Here is a 22,053-nt window from a genome sequence, read left to right on the forward strand (position 1 = left end):
TGATCTTCTGTTTGTCTATTTCCATCAGAGGCTCTAACATACTCATCATAGTATTTTAAGTGCCGTATCAGATAGTTCCAACATCTCTGCTACATCTGTTTCGGTTTTATTGATTACTTTGTGCCTTGACATAGTAAACTGGATATACTTTTCTTTTTCTTGTTGTTGTTTTTTTTAATATATTTTAGACTTCTTTGTTGAAATCTGGACATCTTATATAGGGCAGTAGATTGGTTTTATGCCTTGACACAGGCACCTCCTTGAGTTGATTTGAGTTGATCTGTTCAGGAGCTGGGCTGGCTTTGGGTTTTAAGTTGCTTTGGTGTCCTTAGTGCACAGCAGGCTTCCAGCTGCTCTGGTGATCCTTATATTTAGAGGGGGACTGGTGTTTGGGAGGAGTTTTCTCAATGTTCGCTCCAAATACAGCTTTTGGCTGCCTTTGCATATTGCGTCTTAGGGAGCGCCAGTCTCACATTCTTGTGACTCTTTCAGCTCAAATTTCTCATTTGTTCATCTGTTGAGAACATGTATATATATTTTATAATGTCGAGCAAATCTTTAATAGCTGCTTTAAACTCTTGCTAATTCTAACATGGGTTATCTTTGGGTAGGTTTTGGGTAGGTTTCCATTTCTTTTGAGTGTGGGTCACTTTGCTCTCTCTCTCTTTGTGTGTCTAGTAATTTTGAATTATATTCTGGCTGTCGTCAATCACACATTGTAGAGATTGCTTTCCATTTTGTTCCTCTGCAGAAAATTGGTTTTTGATAGCAAACCATACCTTGGCTCATCTCTAACTCCCATCTAACTTCTTTTCCTTCGATTGAAATACCTGTTCAGTTATTTTGTCCTTAATTCAACTCCTTGGAATCTGAGTGCTTGTGGTTTTCAGAGGTCAGTGAGAGATTTGGGCAGAGTATGTATACAGAATTTGTGATTCTTTCTGGTATTTCCCCTACTCCCTCCCTTTTCAGCAGCTTTGGTTGTCCTGACAGCTTTACTGCCTTGAAGAAGGAGTAGATAGATGTCTACCAGCTGTCCTACGTGGCCTCACCCGGGCCTGCACTCATGCCTACAGCCATAAACTGGGAAACTCACTCCTATGCTCTTTCATTCTTCCACGTGTTTACTCCTTTCATTTTCTGCCTGCTTTTGGATTTTCTTCAATGCCCCCTTAAGTGGTTGAATTTCATATTTTTTTCAGATTTTATACTCCTTTTTGGCAGGAGCATCAGTCCATTTGGAACTACTCTTTGAACAGAAGTTGGCCATTTAGGCTTCTATTTTAAAACCCACTATTTTGCCTGAAAATTTGTTTTGGGAAACAATAAAGGGATAACTGCCTGTACCTGTTTATTTCTGTGATTCCTAAAATAAGAGAGCATTAAGTAGCAGATCTACTATGCTCCTATTATTGTTGCCTGTCTGTTGGACATGAACAGAACAACTCTGTGTAGGTTTATTCCTTCCCCTGAGCCCTGGATCTCATCCCCTTGAGCTGTCACAGATGCTGTTAGCCTCAGGCTATGATCCACTTCTCCCAGATATTCAGCTTTACCCTGTCTACTGGCTCCCTTCCACTGTCATTTAAAAATGCTCACCACATCCTGGGATACCTCGGTGGCTCAGTTGGTTAAGTGCCTTCGTTGGCTCCCTGTTGCCAATAGGGTACAGTCCAGACTCTTTTTAATTTGGCCTGCATTGCCTGCACGCTTTCTCTTGCCTGTTCTGGCCCTTCCAGCCTGCCTCTGCTGCCTCATCTGTTCCTCTTTTCTCCCATCCTCTGAACATTGCTGCCCTGAAGTTGCTGAGCCCTCCGCTGGGAACACTCTACCCTCCAGCCTCTCCTTTGCCTGTGTAAAAGCTATTAATTACCCTTCTCATCTGAATTGAGATGTCATTTCCTGAGGTGGTTTTCCCGGACCTCCCCTCAAGAGCATGTCACGTCCCCTATTGTGTTCCCAGAGCCCTGTGTACTTGTTCTTTCCTAGCATCCCTCACTTGTAATGGTTTGTTTATGTTGTTGTTGTGTGTGTGTGTTTTTTTTTTGTTTGTTTGTTTGTTTGTTTGTTTGTTTTAAGTATATGGCTTCTGCTCTAGATTCTGAGTTCTGTAAGGGTAAGTTTCTTGTCTCCTTTCTTCCTTTCTTCAACCTTCTCACCAAGCCCAGTGCCTAGTGAGTAGTGGACACCCAAATGTTTTTTGTTTAATGAATGTATTAAAGACAAGAAAAGCTCCATATGGCAGTAGAATAGACTCTATTACTATAAAATAGAATCTCTTCTGCTTACCACATTTGACTGTAATACCCCAGTCTTATTTGCTGAAGAGCAATAAACTGACAGTTTGACATGCAGACGGAATACAGCGGCTAATGGCTGTAGTAAATGGACATGTGCTCGCCCTGGGACAAGTGCCTCTGAGCGAGTTTGAGTCCCACAGTGAGAGCACTTCATAGAATGGCAGCAGACTGTGTTGTGCCCGATGAAGATGACCACAATTAATTTTGAAAAGAATAACCCTGTTGAGGCCTTCAGTACAATTTTGTGCATTTTCAAAAAAAAGTAGGTGTTGGTCTGTGGTAGGGGAGTACCTGCCAAATGGAGACAGATCCTTAGACATGCAGTAGGAAAGATTTAACCAGGGTTGAGGAGAGGAATCAGTAGTAAATTTCATGAGCTTTGTTTCGGTCGTGTTCTTACAGTATGCAATTTAGAAACACTTTCCCTCTAGGGAATGACATGGGCTTATTGCCTTAGCCGACATGCTTCTTGTTTGGATTCATTTGTCTGTTACAAGCTTTATTTTCACTTTCTTCATTTGCCGTGTTCTTTGGGAGATTAAGATTTTGGGGAAGTGACTGGTTTCATAATTGTAAAATGGAAATTTTGATTAAATTTAAAATGCTGATTTCTGTTTCCTACTATTTCCGTGTTCTACTAACTTTGTTTTGTCTGTCAGTCTGTGCATAATTTGCTTTTCCTGTGAGGATGAATGCCAGCCACTGACAGGGTTCAGAATTCTGATTGATGCTTGTTTGTGGACTCTTTGCACAGAGGTGGTATTTGTTCAGGTTTGGAAAGATGTAGTGACTCAAGGCTGTATAAGTCCTGTCTTCATTAAGAAAGTAAGTTCATCCTTCCCAAAGTTGTATGTAATTAGTTACATTTGGTAACCAAATAAAAATGTTCCTCATAAACTTAGAAAATAGATTTTGAAATAGCAGGTATGTTATCCTTGAAAGATGTCATGGGCCATTACTTTGGACATGATGATATTCTGAGAGGAACTATTTTTTTAAAGTGGTAAATGATCTGTTAAAATATTTTCACTGTGGGGACATTCTTGGATAGTGAGACTAATAGTCTTCAGTAAGTTTAAGAGGTAGTGTTTTCCCTTACGCTAATCACACATCTTTCGCACGTGGCAGCTGGACAGAACACATCTAGTCTGTCCGTCCTGCTGCTTGTCCTGGCCTGATGACAGCCTTGTCAGGCTTGTAGCCTGAGGCATGAAGTGTGTGCTGGTCTGTTTGGGGCTGCCATTCCGGGGGGGCAGGTCCTAAGGAAATGATGTTGAAGCTTGACCAGAAGGATGGTGAAGGTAACCAGGCTATAGCGGGAATGGAGGAAGAGAACAGGAGGTAGGGGAGCAGCTTGTGCCAATGTTTGGGAAGCTCCAATTTGAGAAACTGGAGTCTCGAGAGCAAGAGAGGGGTGAAACAGGGCTGTGGTTGCAAACTGGGCAGTAGAGACAGTACCTGTCTTCTTCCTCCTCAAATTCTCAGAAATGTCTGGTGCTTCCTTGTTGCTCTCAGACTGAAGTCCACCTGAAAGGTAATGAAGGCTCTTGTTGGTCAGCCTCATCCCTTCAGAGCCCCTTTTCCTGCTGCCCTCTCTGATTTCGGTATGCCCTGTGTTGAGGCCACACTGGGATTTTATTGCTTTGTAACTTGAATGTCATTACACCTTTGTTCTCATTGTTTCTGGCCAAAATATTGTTACCCCTTCTCTTTTCTGTTAGTAAAGCCCAGCTTAACGTCATTATATTGTGGAAGACCTCCCTGCTGCCTTAAATCAAAGTGAATGTCTTCTCATTCTGTGGTTTGATTCTCACTGTAATTGTCCAGTCTTCTGTGTCTCTGGTTGTGTATATGTATGGCTTTCCTGCTCTTGGTAGGAACTTAAGGGCAAGACTTTGATTTAGCATGTACTTATAGACCAACATAGAAGATCTTTGAATTTTGATTTAGCAGTCAGTGATTTAGAGGCATTCATCTGTGTCAAAAATCATCCCTAGAAATCAAACATTGAATGAAATGTTTTTCCACAGTCCTTGTCTACAGAAACTCTTCTGTAGATATGGGCTCCATGGGGGATTGTTAGAGTGCCTTATATTGAAAAGGAAAGATGGGCCTGGGGGTGCTGGGAGAGGAGGAGAGATCACCTTCCTGCTGCCCTTGTGACTTCAAAGTTCAGTGTCTGATGTCTTTATTTTGACCCTTCCTATTTTGTGCAGAGCATCTATTAAGAACATCTTCAACCAGCCGACCCGCTTCTCTGCCGAGAGTACCTGCCATGGAAAGTGCCAAGACCATCTCAGGTGATGACTTTTTATCTGGAATTTCCTTTAGAAAGACTCTTCCAGAAGTTTTCGTAATGGTACCAAATGCTTTCTCTTTAGACTTACTTAACTTTCTTGCCTCTTTAGCTCTTGAATTGATTCTTTTTTTTTTTTTAAAGATTAATTTTTATTTTAGAGAATGCATGAGCAGGGAGTGGAAGGGGGCAAAGAGAGAGAAACTCAAGCAGACTACCCACTGAGCTGGGAGCCTGGCATGGGGCTTGATCTCACAACCCTGAGATCACGACCTGAGCTGAAATCAAGAGTTGGATGCTTAACCGACTGAGCCAAGGGTGTCCCTTGAGTTGATTATTTTCACTCTTAATTTCCCCTGTTGTATCTTCTAGAGTCTATAGAAATCACATTTCATGGCTGTGATTTTAAAATAAAAGAGGGACACCTGGGTGCTTCAGTCAGTTAAGCATCTGCCTTTGGCTTCGGTCAGGATCCCTGGGTCCTGGGATTGAGCCCTATGTTGGGCTCCCTGCTCAGTGGGGAGCCTGCTTCTGCTCCTCTGCAGCTCTCCCGCTTGTGCTTGCTCTCTCTCCCTCTCTGTCAAATAAATAAATAAATAAAAATCTCTAAAATAAATAAAACAATCCTGAAAACTAGATTATTCCATTTCTTTAATAAGTATTTATGAGGGGTCTAGAATGGGTTAGATATTGTGCCAGAATTATAGCTTGATACAACATTAGTACAGTTGTGAAAGATTAGGATATCCTTCCCAAGGTGTGTCGCAACTGTTATTTCAGATCACACCAAAAATTCCCCAGAAACCAGATTTTTCCAGTCTGATAAAGCCATCCTATAATGACTTTGACAGGCTCCCCTTGTCTCCTAGGGTTAACTCCAGTTTATCAATTGCTCACATTATTTTCCTTTTGTGGCCCTTATTTACCCTTTAAAACTCAACTAGAAATTGGACCAGGAAAGGAGAAATTTCTGTAACTCTGCCTTACAGTTACCCTTCCACTTGTACAGTGATTTAAGTTAGTACAGTTTTCAGGTGTCATAGCCGGGTCTTTTTATTAATTACCATCCCAAAACGCAGGTTCCAAAGCCTGTTCTTCTCACAGAGTCCTTCCTATTCTTTCTCACTTTCCTCTAGTTTATATAAAATGATGAAAGGTGTTCTCAGCCAGTTTTTTAGCACTGCTAGATTTAAGGCATTCTAAACTGCTGATTTAAGGCATTCAAAGATCTGACACTGAAAGAAAAAACAAGGATAATTGTAAGATTATGTCAGAAATATGTACAAATACATCATTCTAATAAGATCATGTAATAGGAGAAAGCATCTCTTTTCTCTGGATCTTTACAGACATCACTTTACTAATGCAGAGTTAGGTTCTGCTTTGGCTATCCTAAAATCACCAAAAACATTTTAGTCTATGAAAGGGGGCCATCTCAGTCATTAGGGAAGAATTACTGATGTACAGCACTGATTGCAGCCAGCTCAGGGCGCCTGCACATCCAGCATCTTCTGACGTGAGAGAGTATGTATCTGACATCAGGAACTTTGCTCTTATTTCCTTTCTTCCTGCATTCAGCCCAGGGCCACGAGCACCTGTGCCTAGTCAGCACCTCCTTGTTGGAAAGTGGCTTTTGTTGTGGCTCTGTTACCAAAAGCTGAAGCATGGGCTACTTCTACTTACCAGTTCTCAGAGCTTTCTGTAGTTCTGGCAGGGTGTGCTAGCCTTTTAAAATAGAACTTTCCTGGGGCGCCTGGGTGGCTCAGTGGGTTAAGCCGCTGCCTTCGGCTCAGGTCATGATCTCAGAGTCCTGGGATCGAGTCCCGCATCGGGCTCTCTGCTCAGCGGAGAGCCTGCTTCCCTCTCTCTCTCTGCCTGCCTCTCCATCTACTTGTGATTTCTCTCTGTCAAATAAATAAATAAAATCTTTAAAAATAAAATAAAATAAAATAGAACTTTCCTTATTGCCCTTGTTTCTCAGTAGTTGACACCTTTTGGTTTGTCTCACTGGTTCGTGTTTTTAGAAACATGGCCTGATCCAGAATTAAGTGTGGTATCTTTCCTTTCATTCCTTTTAATGGTATCTTGACTAAGTTTAGAAGGGTTTTGATTATTTTAGTTGACAGTGAATAGCTGCCAAGTATGGCTTTTTTTTTTTAATAATTTTTTATTTTTTATAAACATACAATATATTTTTATCCCCCGGGGTACAGGTATGTGAATCACCAGGTTTACACACTTCACAGCACTCACCATACCCTCCCCAGTGTCCATAACCCCGCCCCCTTCCCCTAACCCCCCTCCCCCCAGCAACCCTCAGTTTGTTTTGTGAGATTAAGAGTCACTTATGGTTTGTCTCCCTCCCAATCCCATCTTGTTTCATTTATTCTTCTCCTACCCCCATAACCCCCCCTGTTGCATCTCTACTTCCTCGTATCAGGGAGATCATATGATAGTTGTCTTTTTCCACTTGACTTACTTCACTAAGCATGATACCCTCTAGTTCCATCCACGTCATCGCAAATGGCAAGATTTCATTTCTTTTAATGGCTGCATAGTATTCCATTGTGTATATGTACCACTTCTTCTTTATCCATTCATCTGTTGATGGACATCTAGGTTCTTTCCATAATTGGGCTATTGTGGACATTGCTGCTATAAACATTCGGGTGCACGTGCCCCTTCGGATCACTATGTTTGTATCTTTAGGGTAAATACCCAGTAGTGCAATTGCTGGATCATAGGGTAGTTCTATTTTCAACATTTTGAGGAACCTCCATGCTGTTTCCCAGAGTGGTTGCACCAGCTTGCATTCCAAGTATGGCTTTAATTAGCCTTTGGTTTTCACTGTATTTGTGATTAAATGAACATGTCTGGAATGCTCACTGTGGGCTAGGTAGGTTCTGTGAGTGTTAATGGGGATGGATAAGACACATTCCTCACTTCAGGGAGTGTGGAGTTCAGTGCATATCTCAACTGCTGTACCTTTTTTACCATTTTCCTAGTGAAAGAAGTAAATCCATTCAAGTTACCAGTGTGATAAAGAAAATGTTATTTTTTTCCTCCTATATGGTCATTTCTGCTCTTTTTTGAAACTGCTGAAGAAACTATCTCAATTTAAAAGCTGGTAAAAGCTGTTTTGTTTTGTTTTGTTTTTTTAAGATTTTATTTATTTATTTATTTATTTGCGCCTGAGAGAGGGAGGGTGGGGGAGAGCATGCATAGGCAGGCAGAGGTGGAGTGAGAAGCATGCTCCCTGCCAAGTAAGGAGCCCGATGAGGGACTTGATCCCAGGACCCTGAGATCATGACTGGAGCTGAAGGCAGCAGCTTAACTGACTGAGCCACCCAGGAGTCCCTCAATTTAAAAGTGTTTTTATAAAAGTAAATGTTTTTCTGCATTTATGTAAAATGCATAATGACTGTTTCTCACAATCAGTGTCTCGACGAAGTAGTGAAGAGATGAAAAGAGATATCTCTGCACCTGAGGGAGCATCACCGGCCTCTCTTATGGCTATGGGAACCACGTCTCCACAGCTTTCTCTGTCCTCCTCTCCCACGGCATCCGTCACCCCCACCACTCGAAGTCGGATAAGGTAGAGAACAGTTAATCCTGGTGCATTTCATGCGTACCTTTCCTGGCCTTTGGAGATTGATGATCAGGTTGTGAAATAATGGCAGTCAAGCACTGATTTTTTTTCCTTTGTGTCTCATTAAATGTTTTCTCGTCTCTTCTGTGCCCAGAGTTGGGTAGGATGGTATGATAAAAAGCAAGGCAACATAGAAGAGATGGTTCCTTTCCCCTAAAGAAAGCATTATGGAATCAGAATACTGGGCTTGGGTAGAGGGTTAGGGAAGGCTTCCGAGAGGAGTGGCGTCTGGGTGGGGGAGGGCAGGCTGGCATTGTTGGCAAGGTCAGTGATGTGAGTCAACGAACAGAAGGGTGAGTAACTGAAGACTGGGGGAGCTGTGGGAGGTAGTACTGCACAGGCACAGAGGATGGGTACAGAAGGCCAGAGGAAGGTGTGGACCTACTACATCCAGGGGCCATGGAAGATAAGATTGACAGTAAGGAATGGCTAGGCATGGAACCTCTTTATAGTCCAATTGAGTCACTCAGATATGGTTGTAGCTATAAAGCGGAGTAAGTAAACCAATGTGAGAAGGTGATTCAGAGATTTTTCTCTTGTGGAGAAAAGTCGAGGAACACAACTAAAATAACATTATGATGTTTCTACCATGCCCGGATCAGGATGATAGCAGTGGAAATGGTGAAGGGAGGTTTATGTTCTGGAGGCTTTCCAAAGGGAAAGATGGTTGATTCTGACAACAGATTCTAGAAAAGGAATGAAAGAAGGAGAGTTACCAAAGGGGACACTATTTTTAGAGGAAACTAAGGGCATGATGCTGCATTGATCGCTGATAAACAATACCTGAAAATGGGATAGTATATTTTATTCATTTTTCTCTTATATCAGAAGCCGTTTGGGACTAAGAAATAGTTGTCATTTAGAGGGGAAAAAAAACAAATGTCAGAAATGAAGCAAACATTGTTTATAGGGATGAGGAAAACTGTTGTTTTGAGGTGTATTGAGAATTGAAGGAGAGATGGGAGTGGGTTTCAGAACTTTAGATTTATGGGGCACCGCGGTAGCTCAGTTGTAAAGCATCCGTCTTTGGCTCAGGTCCTGATCCCAGGGTCCTGGGATTGAGCCCTGCATCAGGTTTCCTGCTCGGCTGGAAGCCTGCTTCTCCCTCTCCCACTCCCCCTGCTTATGTTCCCTCTCTTGCTGTGTCTGTCTGTCAAATAAATAAATAAAATCTTAAAAAAAAAAAAAAAAAACTTTAGGGGCGCCTGGGTGGCTCAGTGGGTTAAGCCGCTGCCTTTGGCTCAGGTATGATCTCAGGGTCCTGGGATCGAGTCCCGCATCAGGCTCTCTGTGCCTGCTTCCTCCTCTCTCTCTCTGCCTGCCTCTCTGCCTACTTGTGATCTCTGTCAAATAAATAAATAAAATCTTTAAAAAAAAAAACAACTTTAGATTTATATTCACTTATAGGTATAAGGATAAAATGGAATAGTTGACCTCTCAAACTCAAATTATGTACTTGTGTTTAAAGCCCTGCCATTAGGGGCCCAGCCTCTTAGAATAGTGGTCCTGTAAACAGTGCACCATCAGAGCAAGTAGGGAGCCAGTGATCAGGGTAGCTCTCGTTCTGGCCAGACTGATGCAGGGAGAGCATTGTCCATGCTTGTCTTTGTTCTGGGTAGTAGGCCACCTGCAGTTTGCCTATGGAAAGGGCACCCACTCTTCTGGCTTCCCTACTCAGAAGCTGTGATTTTCAACAAGTCATCTCCTGGAAATTGTCTTCAACTTACAATGAAGAAGTTATGAGAGATGACTTTCCAGCTCTGGAAGGATCTTTTTTTGCAGCTTCCCATTGTAGTCCATAGAATTACTCTTCTTTGATGCTTTTTAAGCTGTTTCTATAAACAAACAGACCTGGTGTGAGCCAGAATAAACTTTTCACAGTGATTATAGTAGTTTTATTTTGAGCATGATGGAGGTTGATTTATTTATTTTTTTGGCTTGCTTTTTTGTGTTCATTCAAATAACTTTTATCTTCATTCTCTTTTCCTATGTTTGGTGGTATTTTAACACACTTCTTTGAACTTTTTAAACCAAAGCAGGAGTCTGGTGGGCTGGCACACAAGCATCAAAGTATATTTCTTCAAGGTAGCAGTTTTAACTGCTTGTTGAAAATTTTTGTATTTTACTTCTGGTTCTAAGATAAATCAAACTGGTTCGGGTTCATTGCACCTCTCAATTGTAAAAAGCCTCAGTTCTAAATGTGTATTCTTTTATTTCCTAACTTATTTTGAAGGGTGAATACAGACAGAATCACTGTGTTGAAGAATACTGAGCTGCTTGTAACATAACCTTTAGGACACTTACTGGACTAAGTTTATGGAGTGTGGGGTAGAATCTCTGCTTTTTTATAAAGTAACCACTAAAAACTAGACCAGGTTTTCAAGGGTATGCCACTTGTGAAAGAGCAGGTTATTTTAGAGGTACTCTTAATCTAGGTAGTCCTGAAGTAGTTACTAAAAGGAAGGATTTGGCCCAGATATGCAGGGTAGTATGCCTCCCTTGCATGATCCAAACATCTTTTTTGATTCATTGTCTTTTCTGGAACAGAATATTTGTTCTGCCTTCAAGGAAATTGGCAGTACCCAAAAGTACCCTACGTATATTTTTAAGAAATGAGTTACAACCATTGTTGGGTTTTCTTTCTTTCTTTCTCTCTTTTTTTTTCTTTCTTTCTTTGAACTTCTGTGATCTATCTGTGTTATAACTTATAGTAAACTCTGAAGTTCCTTAAGGGGGCAGGGAGCCTGTGTTGTTCACTACTCATTGCCCAGCACTTGCACACTGACTGGCGAAGTGGTGGGTAAGGAGGTATTAAATGAGTGAGTGAATTTACAGAAAAATCCCATTTTTCTATGCAAGATAAAATTCTAATTACCTATAGTCAAGAAAGAGTGTATAATATAGCAGTAAATACATTTGAGATGTTTTATGGATGTTTGTCGCCATCTGTTGTCTTATCTGCTTCCCCCAGTTGTAGGCACCTTGAAGGCAGGAACCATGCCTTATAATCCTTTGTATACAAGAAGGATTTGTTCTTAAAAAAGAGGAAATGATTGAGGACATAAAAGGTAGGAAACAAAAATGAATAAAATAAAATAATGCATAAAGATTATGGAAAGGTAAGCTATTAGGTGAAAGGCGGCTGTGGCAGCTTTCAGATGCTGCCAGCATCAAGTTATTATGCCCCCTTCTGAGCGTTCTGGAGTGCATTCCATTATTTTTGTGAATGCACACTGCACTGAATCTTTGCCAGTTTCCTTGTGGATAATAGAGTTCCTCCCTTCAGACAGCAGAAACCCCTGACAGTGGTGGGTCAGTGAGGGTCCTGGCAAAATTGTAAGTAAAATCATATGAGTGAAAAGATGCATCTTGCCATTAGATGTCTTTGTGTGTGCAGTTATACTACTCAAAAATGCATCCTGACATTGTTCTCTTCTTTGTGGGATTTCTGGTTTATAATCGAGCTCAAATAAAAAATGTTTTAACTTTGGGTTCCTTGTTTTCACTTAGGGAAGAAAGGAAGGACCCTCTGTCAGCATTGGCAAGAGAATATGGAGGTTCAAAGAGGAATGCCTTGCTGAAGTGGTGTCAGAAGAAGACAGAAGGTTATCAGGTAATCAATCATATGGTTCCTTTGTCCCACAGGAGCAGTGGCCGCACCAGATGCTAGAGTGTCATAGCTCGCTACATATCTCACATTAAGATGGGGGATCCTATGCTGAATTTTAAGAACACATTCAACACAAAGTCTGTCCCAGATTTGGCTGAGGGCCACTTGGATGGCATCAGTTTTTACCTTTCCAGAGTAGCTAATCTTTCTAGTACTTTTACTCAGCTATTCTGTAATACTTTCTTACTTAAGTCCTGTTAACTGCTTTCGCTGAGGTCTCATCTGGACTGAGAGTAAAAATATATTTATTTTACTTTAATATTTTCATTAATGGTTAAAATGATAAATTATATATATTTTATGTAAGTTTTATTGCAATAAATTACTTAGCAAAAAAGGGTAAATGATTAGGATATAAGTAGATAGAAAATCATCAAGGACATATTAAGACTTGAACTTGATACTAGACACTATGTGTATATATATGTATGTGTGTATATATATAAAAATGTATATGTGTATACGTGTGTGTGTATGGACACACACATGTAACACATGTATGTATAACTGGACCTACCCAACCACAGCAGTATCAAAGATTCTTCTCAGATGCACATAGAACATTACAGGATAGGGTATATATTGGATCATAAAATGTCTCAAATTTGAACAAAGATTGAAATTATATTGAGTATCTTCTGACCACAATGGAATGAAATTAGAAATGTGTAACAGGAGGAAAATTCACAACTAAGTGGAAACTAAACAGTTAAAGTAAAAAAAAAAGCAGTGGGCCAAAGGATAAATCACAAGGGAAATTAGAAAATAAAGAGAATGAAAGTGAAACAACCTACTGAAACTTACAGGAGGCATTGAGAGCAGTTTATAGCCATAAACACATATCTTCAAAAAGAAAATCTCAAATCAGTAACCCAACCTTTCACTTTAAGAAAGTAGAAAAAGAAGAGTAAACTAAACCAAAGTAGTCAGAAGGAAAGAAATAAAAATTAGAGCAGAAAAAACAGTAGAAGAGATTAATGAAACCAAAAGCTGGTTCTTTGGGACGCCTGGGTGGCTCAGTTGGTTAGGCAGCTGCCTTCCGCTCAGGTCATGATCCCGCGTCCTGGGATCGAGTTCCACATCGGGCTCCTTGCTCAGCAGGGAGCCTGCTTCTCCCTCTGTCTCTGCCTGCCTTTCTGTCTGCCTGTGCTTGCTCTCTGACAAGTAAAAATAAAATCTTAAAAAAAAAAAAAAAGCTGGTTCTTTGAAAAGATCAACAAGTTGACAAACCTTTAGCTAGATGGACAAAGGAAAAAAAAGAGCAGACTACAAGAGAAGGGACATTCCTAGTGACCTCAAGAAATAAGGAATACTTATTTACTTAGAAAATAATAATAATAATAATAATGATAATAGGAATACTTAAAAGGGAATACTATGACAAGCTGTACACTGACACATTGGATGACCTATGTATAAAAGGACTAATTCTTAGAAATGCACTATCAAAAATGACTCAAGAAGGGGACACCTGGGTGGCTCAGTCAGTTGGGTGTCTGATTCTTAGTTTCAATTCAGGTCATGATCTCAGGGTCCTGGGATCAAGTCTTGTGTCAGGCTCCATGCCCATTGCAGAGTCTATTTGTCCTTCTCCTCCCTCTGTTCCTCCCACCAAATAAATAAAATAAATCTTAAAAAAAAAACAAAATGACTCAAGAAGAAAAAATCTGAATAGATCTATTCAACAGAAGATACTGACTTAATAAGCAAAACACTTCCAACAAAGAAAAGCCCACGACCAGATGGCTTCATTGGTGATTTCTACCAAATGTTTAGAAGAACTAACACCAGGCTTTCTCAAACTCTTCCAAAAATAAAGGAGAGAATACTTCCTGACTCATTTTGTGAGACTCATCTTGTGAGACCCAAAGACTCATTTAGGGTCTTTGCATGTGTAGTTCATTTTCCCTGTGTTTCCCTGTGTCCCCCGATAACCGAGCCAGAAAAAAATGTCATAAGGAAACTATGAGTCAAGGGACGTCTGGGTGGCTCAGTGGATTAAAGCCTCTGCATTTGGCTCAGGTCATGGTCCCAGGGTCCAGGGATTGCCCTGCATGGGGCTCTCTACTCAGCATGGAGCCTGCTTCCTCCTCTTTCTACCTGCCTCTCTGCCTATGTATGATCTCTCTCTGTCAAATAAATAAATAAAATCTTTAAAAAAACCCAACTATGAGTCAATATTCCTCATGCAGAAATTCTCAGCAAAATACTGGTAAACAATCCAGGAACAGACAAAAAGGATCATACACCATGACCAAGTAGGATTTATCCCAGAAATATAAGGTTAGTTCAATATATGATAATTAATCAGTATAATACATATCTCAATAGAATAAGGGGAGAAAAAAAAACAAGATAATCTTGTCAATGGGCACAGAAAGAATATTTGACAAAAATTAAAAACCCATTTATGATGGGACGCCTGGGTGGCTCAGTTGGTTGGACGACTGCCTTCGGCTCAGGTCATGATCCCGGAGTCCTGGGATCGGGTCCCACATCGGGCTCCCAGCTCCATGCGGAGTCTGCTTCTCCCTCTGACCTTCTCCTTGCTCATGCTCTCTCTCACTGTCTCTCTCTCAAATAAATAAATAAAATCTTAAAAAAAAAAAACCCATTTATGATAAGAAAAAAAAAACAATGAACAAATTAGGAATAGAAGGGAACTTTATGCCCTCATAGAAGGGCATCTGTGAAAAACCTGCAGTTGATAGCATACTTAATGGTGAAAGATTTTGGAAGCTTTCTCCTCAAGATTAGGAACAAGAAAGGATGTCCACCCTCAACCACTTCTATTCAGTATTTTCCTGAAAGTTCTAGCTAGAGCAGTTGGGCAAGAGAAAGAAATGTTATTGAAAGGAATAAGTAAAATTATTTCTGTTTGCAGATGACATGATTTATATCTAAAAAACCTTAAAGAATTAACATACAAACTGTTAGAGCTAATAAACTTAAGCTAATTTGCAGGGTACAAGGTTAATATACTAAAATCACTTGCATTTCTTTCTTTCTTTCTTTCTTTTTTTTTTTTTTTTAAGAGAGAGTGTTTTGGGCAGAGAGTGAGCGAGAATCCTAAGCAGACTCTATGTCCTGCACTGAGTCCAGTACAGACTTGATCTCACAACCCTGAGGTCATGACCTGAGCTGAAATCAACACTTAAGCAGCTGAGCCACCGAAGTGCCCTATTACTTGCATTTTTATATACAAGTAATGAAAACTCTGAAAATGAACTTAAAATAATACTTCCACTTACAGTAGCATCAAAAAGAATAAAGTACTTTAAAAAAAAAGAATAAGTACTTAGAAATAAATTTAACCAAGGGGAGGACAAGGCTTGTACACTGAAAACTACAAAATATAGCAGAAAGAGGGCGCCTGGTTGGCTCAGTGGTTTGGGCCTCTGCTTTTGGCTTGGGTCGTGATCTTGGGGTCCTGGGATTGAGCCTCACATCAGGCTCTGCTTGGCGGGGAGCCTGCTTCCCCCTCTATCTCTGCCTGCTTGTGATCTCTCTCTCTGTCAAATAAATAAATAATCTTTAAAAAAATAAAAATATATAGCTGAAAGAAAATCTAAATAAATGGAAAAACATCCCATGTTCATGAATTGGAAGTTGTGATGCATGCTACAGTGTGAATGAACTTTGAAAATGCTACACTAAGTGAAAGAAGCCAGACAGGAAGCTCTAGCATGAAAGATTTCGATACTCCAGATCTGAAAGTAGGCATAAAACAGATACTCTTAGCATTAATGAATGGCAAGAAGATCAATGCTGCTGGCTACAAGTTTGATCTAAGACTGAAATCTTAAGCATGAATCAATATTGCATAACCACTTGATTTTTTTTTTTCATTATGGTTTTTGTTTATTTTTAAAATTTATTTATTTATTTGACAGACAGAGATCACAAGTAGGCAGAGAGGCAGACAGAGAGATAGAGGAGGAAGCAGGCTCCCCGCTGAGCAGAGAGCCCGATGCGGGGCTTGATCCCAGGACCCTGAGATCTTTTTTTTTTTTTTTTTTTTAAAGATTTTATTTATTTATTTGACAGACAGAGATCCCAAGTAGGCAGAGAGGCAGGCAGAGAGAGAGAGGGAAGCAGGCTTCCTGCGGAGCAGAGAGCCCGATGCGGGGCTCGATCCCAGGACCCTGAGATCATGACCCGAGCCGAAGGCAGCAGCCCAAACCACTGAGCCACCCAGGCGCCCCATGGACCCTGAGATCTTGACCTGAGCCGAAGGCAAAGGCTTTAACCTACTGAGCCACCCAGGCGCCCCTCATTATGGTTTTTTAATTGAAATATTCACATAAGATACAATTTACCCACTTAAGATATACATTTTAGTGGCTTTTGGTATATTCAGAGTTTTTAAAAACTGACCATAGTCAATTTTAGAATATTTTCATCAATCTAAAAAAAATCTTGTAACCATTAACAGTCAGTCCTCACTTGCCCTATAGTTAAGCACTAATTTACTTTCTATCACCATGTATTGGCCTATCCTGGACATTTCATATAAAGGGAGTCACAAAGTATGGGGGCCTTTGTGACTGGCTTCTTTCATTTAGTATCATGTTTTCAGGGTTCATCCATGTTGTGGCTTGTGTTGTCAGTACTTTATTCCTTTTTATGGCCAAATAACATTCCATTGTTTGGTTATACCACATGTTTTCCATTCATCTATTGATGGACATTTTGGTTGTTTTGGCTATTATATTTATGCTGCAGTGGATGCTGTGTGTAAGTTTTTGCATGGACATAAGTAATTTTCCTCATCCTCCTGTCCATCTTCTACTTTGCTGCCAAACTGGTTTGAAATTTTGATCTGGAACCTACTTCCTCGTTGCCGTGCAGTTACAAACCAAGATCCTTAGTATGGAGGACAAGACCCCCTGTGATCAATCTGGCCCTTGCATAGCCTTTTTGACTCTTCATTCCAGTGAACTCCCCAGTCTCACCTTGGTCCCGAATGCCTCCCCATCCTCTCGCTTCATCCTTTCCATCTAGGGAGTATCTGCTCCTTCAGCTGAGAAAACAGCATCTGTGCAAAATAGCTTGTGCCCCTGCTTCACCCCTACAAGGGTTCATCTTTTACATGTTCCACTCCCTCCTCCCAGAAACGAGGGAGTCAAGTTCTTCCTTGACTTCAGGACAGTGTTGGCTATATTTCAGGGCATATTCTTTGGGTCTTTGCATGTATAGTTCATTTCCCTGTGTTCCCAAACTCCACAGGGTGTATCACATGGGTACTAAAAGTTGTCAGTTTGCATGTCTGTCTTCCTTTCTAGACTAGGGAGCTTGTTTTTGCCTCTCCAGCATCTGGCATAAGGCTTAGCACATGACAAAGCTGACTAACTGTCTGAACCTATATATTGAATGTAATGAAATACATTAGAAGTTCATTTTTAGAACTGGGGTTCTCAACCCTGTGCATCAAAAACTGTGAAGATAGTGATAGTAGGGGAAAGGCAGATTCCTGAGAACCACACCTAAAGATCTGTGATTCTGGAGGTATAAAGTGAGACCCTGGGGTCTTCATTTTTGCAGGTACTGCAGGTGATACTTAGATCACACTGAGACTCACACATAGAGTAGTAATCAAGGCCATGGACTTGAGTGTCTGCTCTGCCCCTATTGTATGATCTTATGCAAATTACTCAGCTTCTCTGAGCCTCACTTTTCTCTTCCATAAAATAGAGGAGTAACTGAGGCAGTCATGCACATTCACTAGCATGTCTTATGTGTTTAATAGATTTTTAAATTACTATTTTATTTGATGCATTGGGTGTCTGATAAAATAAACTACATTTTCTTAGACTGCTATGTCAGTTGAGGCACTTACTTATAACCTTAGTTATAACCTTTGTAACCCTTGGTTATAGAACTTTGCCATGTATCAAGTTGATTAAAAAATTAAATGAGTTGATGGAGATCTTTCAAGCATTAAATCAGTAGTCTACCAATTGTCTCTTAGTTCCTTCCCACCTAAATTCTCTGCCTCTATGATTTTAAGGGACATTGTGTTGGTTTTTTAAAAAAAAATACAATTCTAGGGGAAGCAAGAGGGAGAAGAGAGGCTAATCCAGGGATGCTTTGAGGAAAGCCACGGGATTGGGAGCAGTGGGGGGGGGGGGACCTCGAAGTCCTGCAGAGTTTTCCAAACTCCATGTGCTACTTAAGCGTTTGCATTGTGGGAAACAGTTACGCCCTATGGGCTTCTGTCTGTGCTTGTACCCATGAGGAAACCCTTAAGGTTTAGATGAATGTGGGATTTGTCATGCAACTGGTTCCAGATGGTTCCCCCATTACTACTTTTAGAATTGGGCATACCAAAAATTTCCTCTTATCTTTCTGCTGTGTTGAGTAGGCATTACACAGACACCCCACCCATATTACTGCTCTTGTAAAGGCCCATTTGTTAAGAGGTACTCCACCTGTTTTTTAAAAAAAAAATGAATTCAAAAACTTAAGAACTTTAATTAATTTTTAAGTTTTTTCCATTTAGCAGGTACTTACAGTACAGGAGGAAATATGCAAAATGGAATAGTCAACATATAAAAAGAAAAGACCTTCCTGGACACTAGACAGTGTTATTGCTACAACCCCAGTTTCCCCTTTCTTTACTTCCTATGGACACTTCTATAATGATATAGATTTATAGCTTTTTTGTTTGTCTTGCTTTTTTTTCCTGCAAGGCAGATCTCTATTCTTGCTGTTTAAAAGTAGATAGGATGCTGATTCTTTTATTTCCAAGTCTGTGAGTTAAAATTGGGCAGTCTGAAATGTGTACTCTTTTTGTAAATGGAAAGATCTATCTGATCGAGCTCTTAATTGGTCAAGAGCCATAAAAGAGGTGACAGAACCCTTTCCTTATCTAGCTGTAAATATGGATGAGCATACCCATCCTTTGGAGCCAGCAGCTTGGGACCGGTTTTTTTTTTTTTTTTTGGTCTCTGACTGCTCACAGTCCACAGGAAAGGGCAGGTTGTGACACTTGACCAGCTCACTAGAGCAGGAGCTGTTACGTGACACTCAGCACATGCGGCTCTCTCAGGCCCTACATGCAGCATTAATGCTTGGAGCATGCATGCTTTCTGTCGTAGGAGCTGTCTCATCAACGGAGATAGATTCCCTAATACCATATCATCTTCCTTTAACTCTCTTAAGAGTCATCCTAAAATAATTGTGCTAATCACTATAACTTCATTAACCATCCATTACAAAACAAGCCCTTGTGAGTTTGCCTTTTATCTAACAAGTACATTTTCTCTTGTGTCCTGCCACTCACTGTTTACTGAAGTTGTAGAATACTAGAATTACTACTGTTGAAAGGGCCTTGGCATTCTGATTTACTGTCAGGTTTACAAATGTAGGACTGAAAGCCCCATAGGATAAATGATGGCCTCAAGGCTGTCTCATGAGACCATGGCGTCACATAAACAACCTTCAGCACTATTGCTTTAAGGATTAAATCTTCCTTGTTTTTTAAATTAGTGCCTCAGTTTGTACCCATTATATTTTTTTTTCTACAGTTATGCTTTTTAAATTTAATTTAAATATGCAATTAAAACATTAATAATTCTGAAGTGCACAGGGAAAAGTGCTAATCCATTGTCTATTTCATAACCTCTGTAATTTCTGCTTCCTGGAGGCATCTGCTTTCAGTTCTTCTAGCTGTTTGTTTAGGGGTTGACGGTATCAGATTGATAAAGTAATCAAGAAAATAATTTATACTTTCAATATATTTTCTTCAATTCTAAAATTTGTATTTAGCAGCTTCTGGTGTGCCATTGTTTTCTTGTTCTGAAGAAACATAGCTGAATATAGTCAAGGGGCCTCTAAAGGTTAATTTAAAGGAGCTTTACTTTGGGATGCCTGGGTGGCTCAGTGGGTTAAAGCCTCTGCCTTCGGCTCAGGTCATGATCCCAGGGTTCTGGGATCGGGTCCCGAATTGGGCTCTCTGCTCCGTGGGGAGCCTGCTACCTCCTCTCTCTCTGTCTGCCTCTCTGCCTACTTGCGATCTCTGTCTGTCAAATAAATAAATAAAATCTTTAAAAATTTAAAAAAAAAATAAAAGAGCTTTACTTTGGATGAAAAATCTTTGTTTTCTGATAAAATGCCAGACCTAGAATTGGATTAGTTAATCCAAAGGATAATGAAATCACTTAATCTAGTACAAAATAGTTTTAGTAGATGAAAAAAAGCTTTTAGAAGAACTGCCTGAGGTAATTTAATCTCAAATAAACATTAAGAATGCACAGTTTTGTTTAGGGATTTGCTCATTAATGCTCGGGATAGAGAAGAAAAGATTTTTCTTACATGTCTTAGTGGAGATCATTGGAGGCAGAAGAACTGACAGACTTGAATGATTTGGAAGTAATATTTTATGTGCTGTGCTTTATTTGCTTTCAGTTGTTCCTGATACAAAAACTAACTGGTCAGATACATACTAAGGTGGACACCAGATAGGGCTCTGGGTGTTAAAGCAGAATCAGGAAATAAAAAAAACAGTCTCTTAATTAAAACTAAATAATGTACTTTTGTTTAGGTAGAATATCAGACCAGACTCTACTGAGAATTTCGATTTTGTTTAAGATAGTAGTGCATGGGGGCGCCTGGGTGGCTCAGTGTGTTAAGCATCTGCCTTCAGCTCAGGTCATGATCCCAGGGTCCTGGGATCGAGTCCCACATCAGGCTCCTTACTCAGCAGGGAGCCTGCTTCTCCTTCTGCCTCTGTCTGCCACTCCACCTGCCTGTACTCTCTCTTTCTGTCTCTCTCTCTCTGTCTCTCTCTCTCTCTGACAAATAAATAAGTAAAATCTTAAAAAAAGAAAAGAAAAAACACACTGACTTGAGCCCCATATTTACCCCTGCTTTTTTAAACCCTTGGAGTATTAAGCGACTTGTGGCATGGGGCAGAAACCAAACAGGAAGCAGTGGTCCAGAGCTTGTTTCAGAATCTCTGAGTGGGGATGCTAAAATTAGAATTTAGAGCTATTAAATCAATATTTGAGGGTCCTAAATCCCAGGGGAAAGACAATGCCAGAGTAGCAGATTCAACATTTGATTTAGCTTTTGCCCTCACAATTCTTTGTCATGTCCTAAGTAAAATGTATGGAGGCTGACTTAGATTCAGCAGAAGCTGCTGCCCAGAGGATAACCACTTTAGCCCCAGTTTATTATTAAAAAATCTCCTCTCCCCATTGAATGGTGTTGGCACCCTTGTCAATTCATTTGACTATATACAATGTTTATTTACTTATTTCCTTTTAAAACCTTATGGTTTATCTCTGGTCTCTTAACTCTATTCCATTGTTATGTAAGTCTGCCTCTGCCAGTACTACGCTATTTTCATCGCTGGAGCTATGCAGTAAGTTTTGAAATCAGGAACTTCGAGTCTTCTAGCTTTGTTCTTATCTTTTCAAGATTATTTTGACTCTTCAAGGTCCCTCAAGATTCCATGTGGATTTTAGGAGGGTGTTGCTATTTCTGTAAAAAAAAAATTGTCATTGGGACATTGATAGGAATTGCATTGAATCTATAGATTTCTTTGGGTAATAGTAAATCATAATAGTATTAATTCTTCCAAGCCATGAATATGGGATGTCTTTACTTTCTTTCAGCAGTATTTTGTTGGTTTTATTATACAAATCTTTCACCTCCTGGGTTAGGTTGTTCCTAATTTTTTTATTTTTATTCTTTCTGTTGCTCTTATAAATGGAATTATTTTGTGATTTCCTTTTTAGGTTGTTCATTGTTAGTGTATAGAAGTGCAGCTGATTTTTATATGTAGACCTTGATCCTGCTACTTTGCTGAATTCATTAGCTCTGACAGTTTTTTTATGTGGAATATTTAGAGTTTTCTACATAGAAGATCATATCATCTGCAGACAGAGATGGTTTTACTTCTTCTCCTCTTGCATTATATTTCTCTTTCTTCACTAATTGTCCTGGCTAGAAATTCCAGAACTGTGTGTTGGGTAGAAGTGGCCAAAGTGGACATCCTTGGCTTATTTTTCCTCAGCTTAGAAAAGAGCTTTCAGTTTTTCACCATTGAGTATAATATTTGCTGTGGGTTTTTCATACATAGCTTTTTATAGTGTGGAGGTAGTTTCCTTCTATTCCTATTTTTCAAGTATTT

General features: G+C 40.0%; 1 protein-coding gene across 2 annotated transcripts in view; it reads left to right on the forward strand.

Annotated features, from left to right (window-relative positions):
- SPECC1L (sperm antigen with calponin homology and coiled-coil domains 1 like) overlaps window positions 1–22,053 on the forward strand; it is a 139,145-nt gene that overhangs the window by 91,805 nt on the left and 25,287 nt on the right. For both annotated transcript variants that reach the window (XM_045065237.1, XM_045065236.1), the window contains 3 exons: window positions 4,517–4,600; window positions 8,035–8,191; window positions 11,756–11,858. In XM_045065237.1, the coding sequence (XP_044921172.1) occupies window positions 4,517–4,600; window positions 8,035–8,191; window positions 11,756–11,858 (344 nt within the window). The remainder of the gene's footprint in view (window positions 1–4,516; window positions 4,601–8,034; window positions 8,192–11,755; window positions 11,859–22,053) is intronic.

The sequence above is a fragment of the Mustela putorius genome, unplaced genomic scaffold, assembly GCF_011764305.1.
Source record: "Mustela putorius furo isolate JIRA1106 unplaced genomic scaffold, ASM1176430v1.1 tig00003858_pilon_pilon_pilon, whole genome shotgun sequence".
In the NCBI taxonomy this organism is placed as follows: Eukaryota; Metazoa; Chordata; class Mammalia; order Carnivora; family Mustelidae; genus Mustela; species Mustela putorius.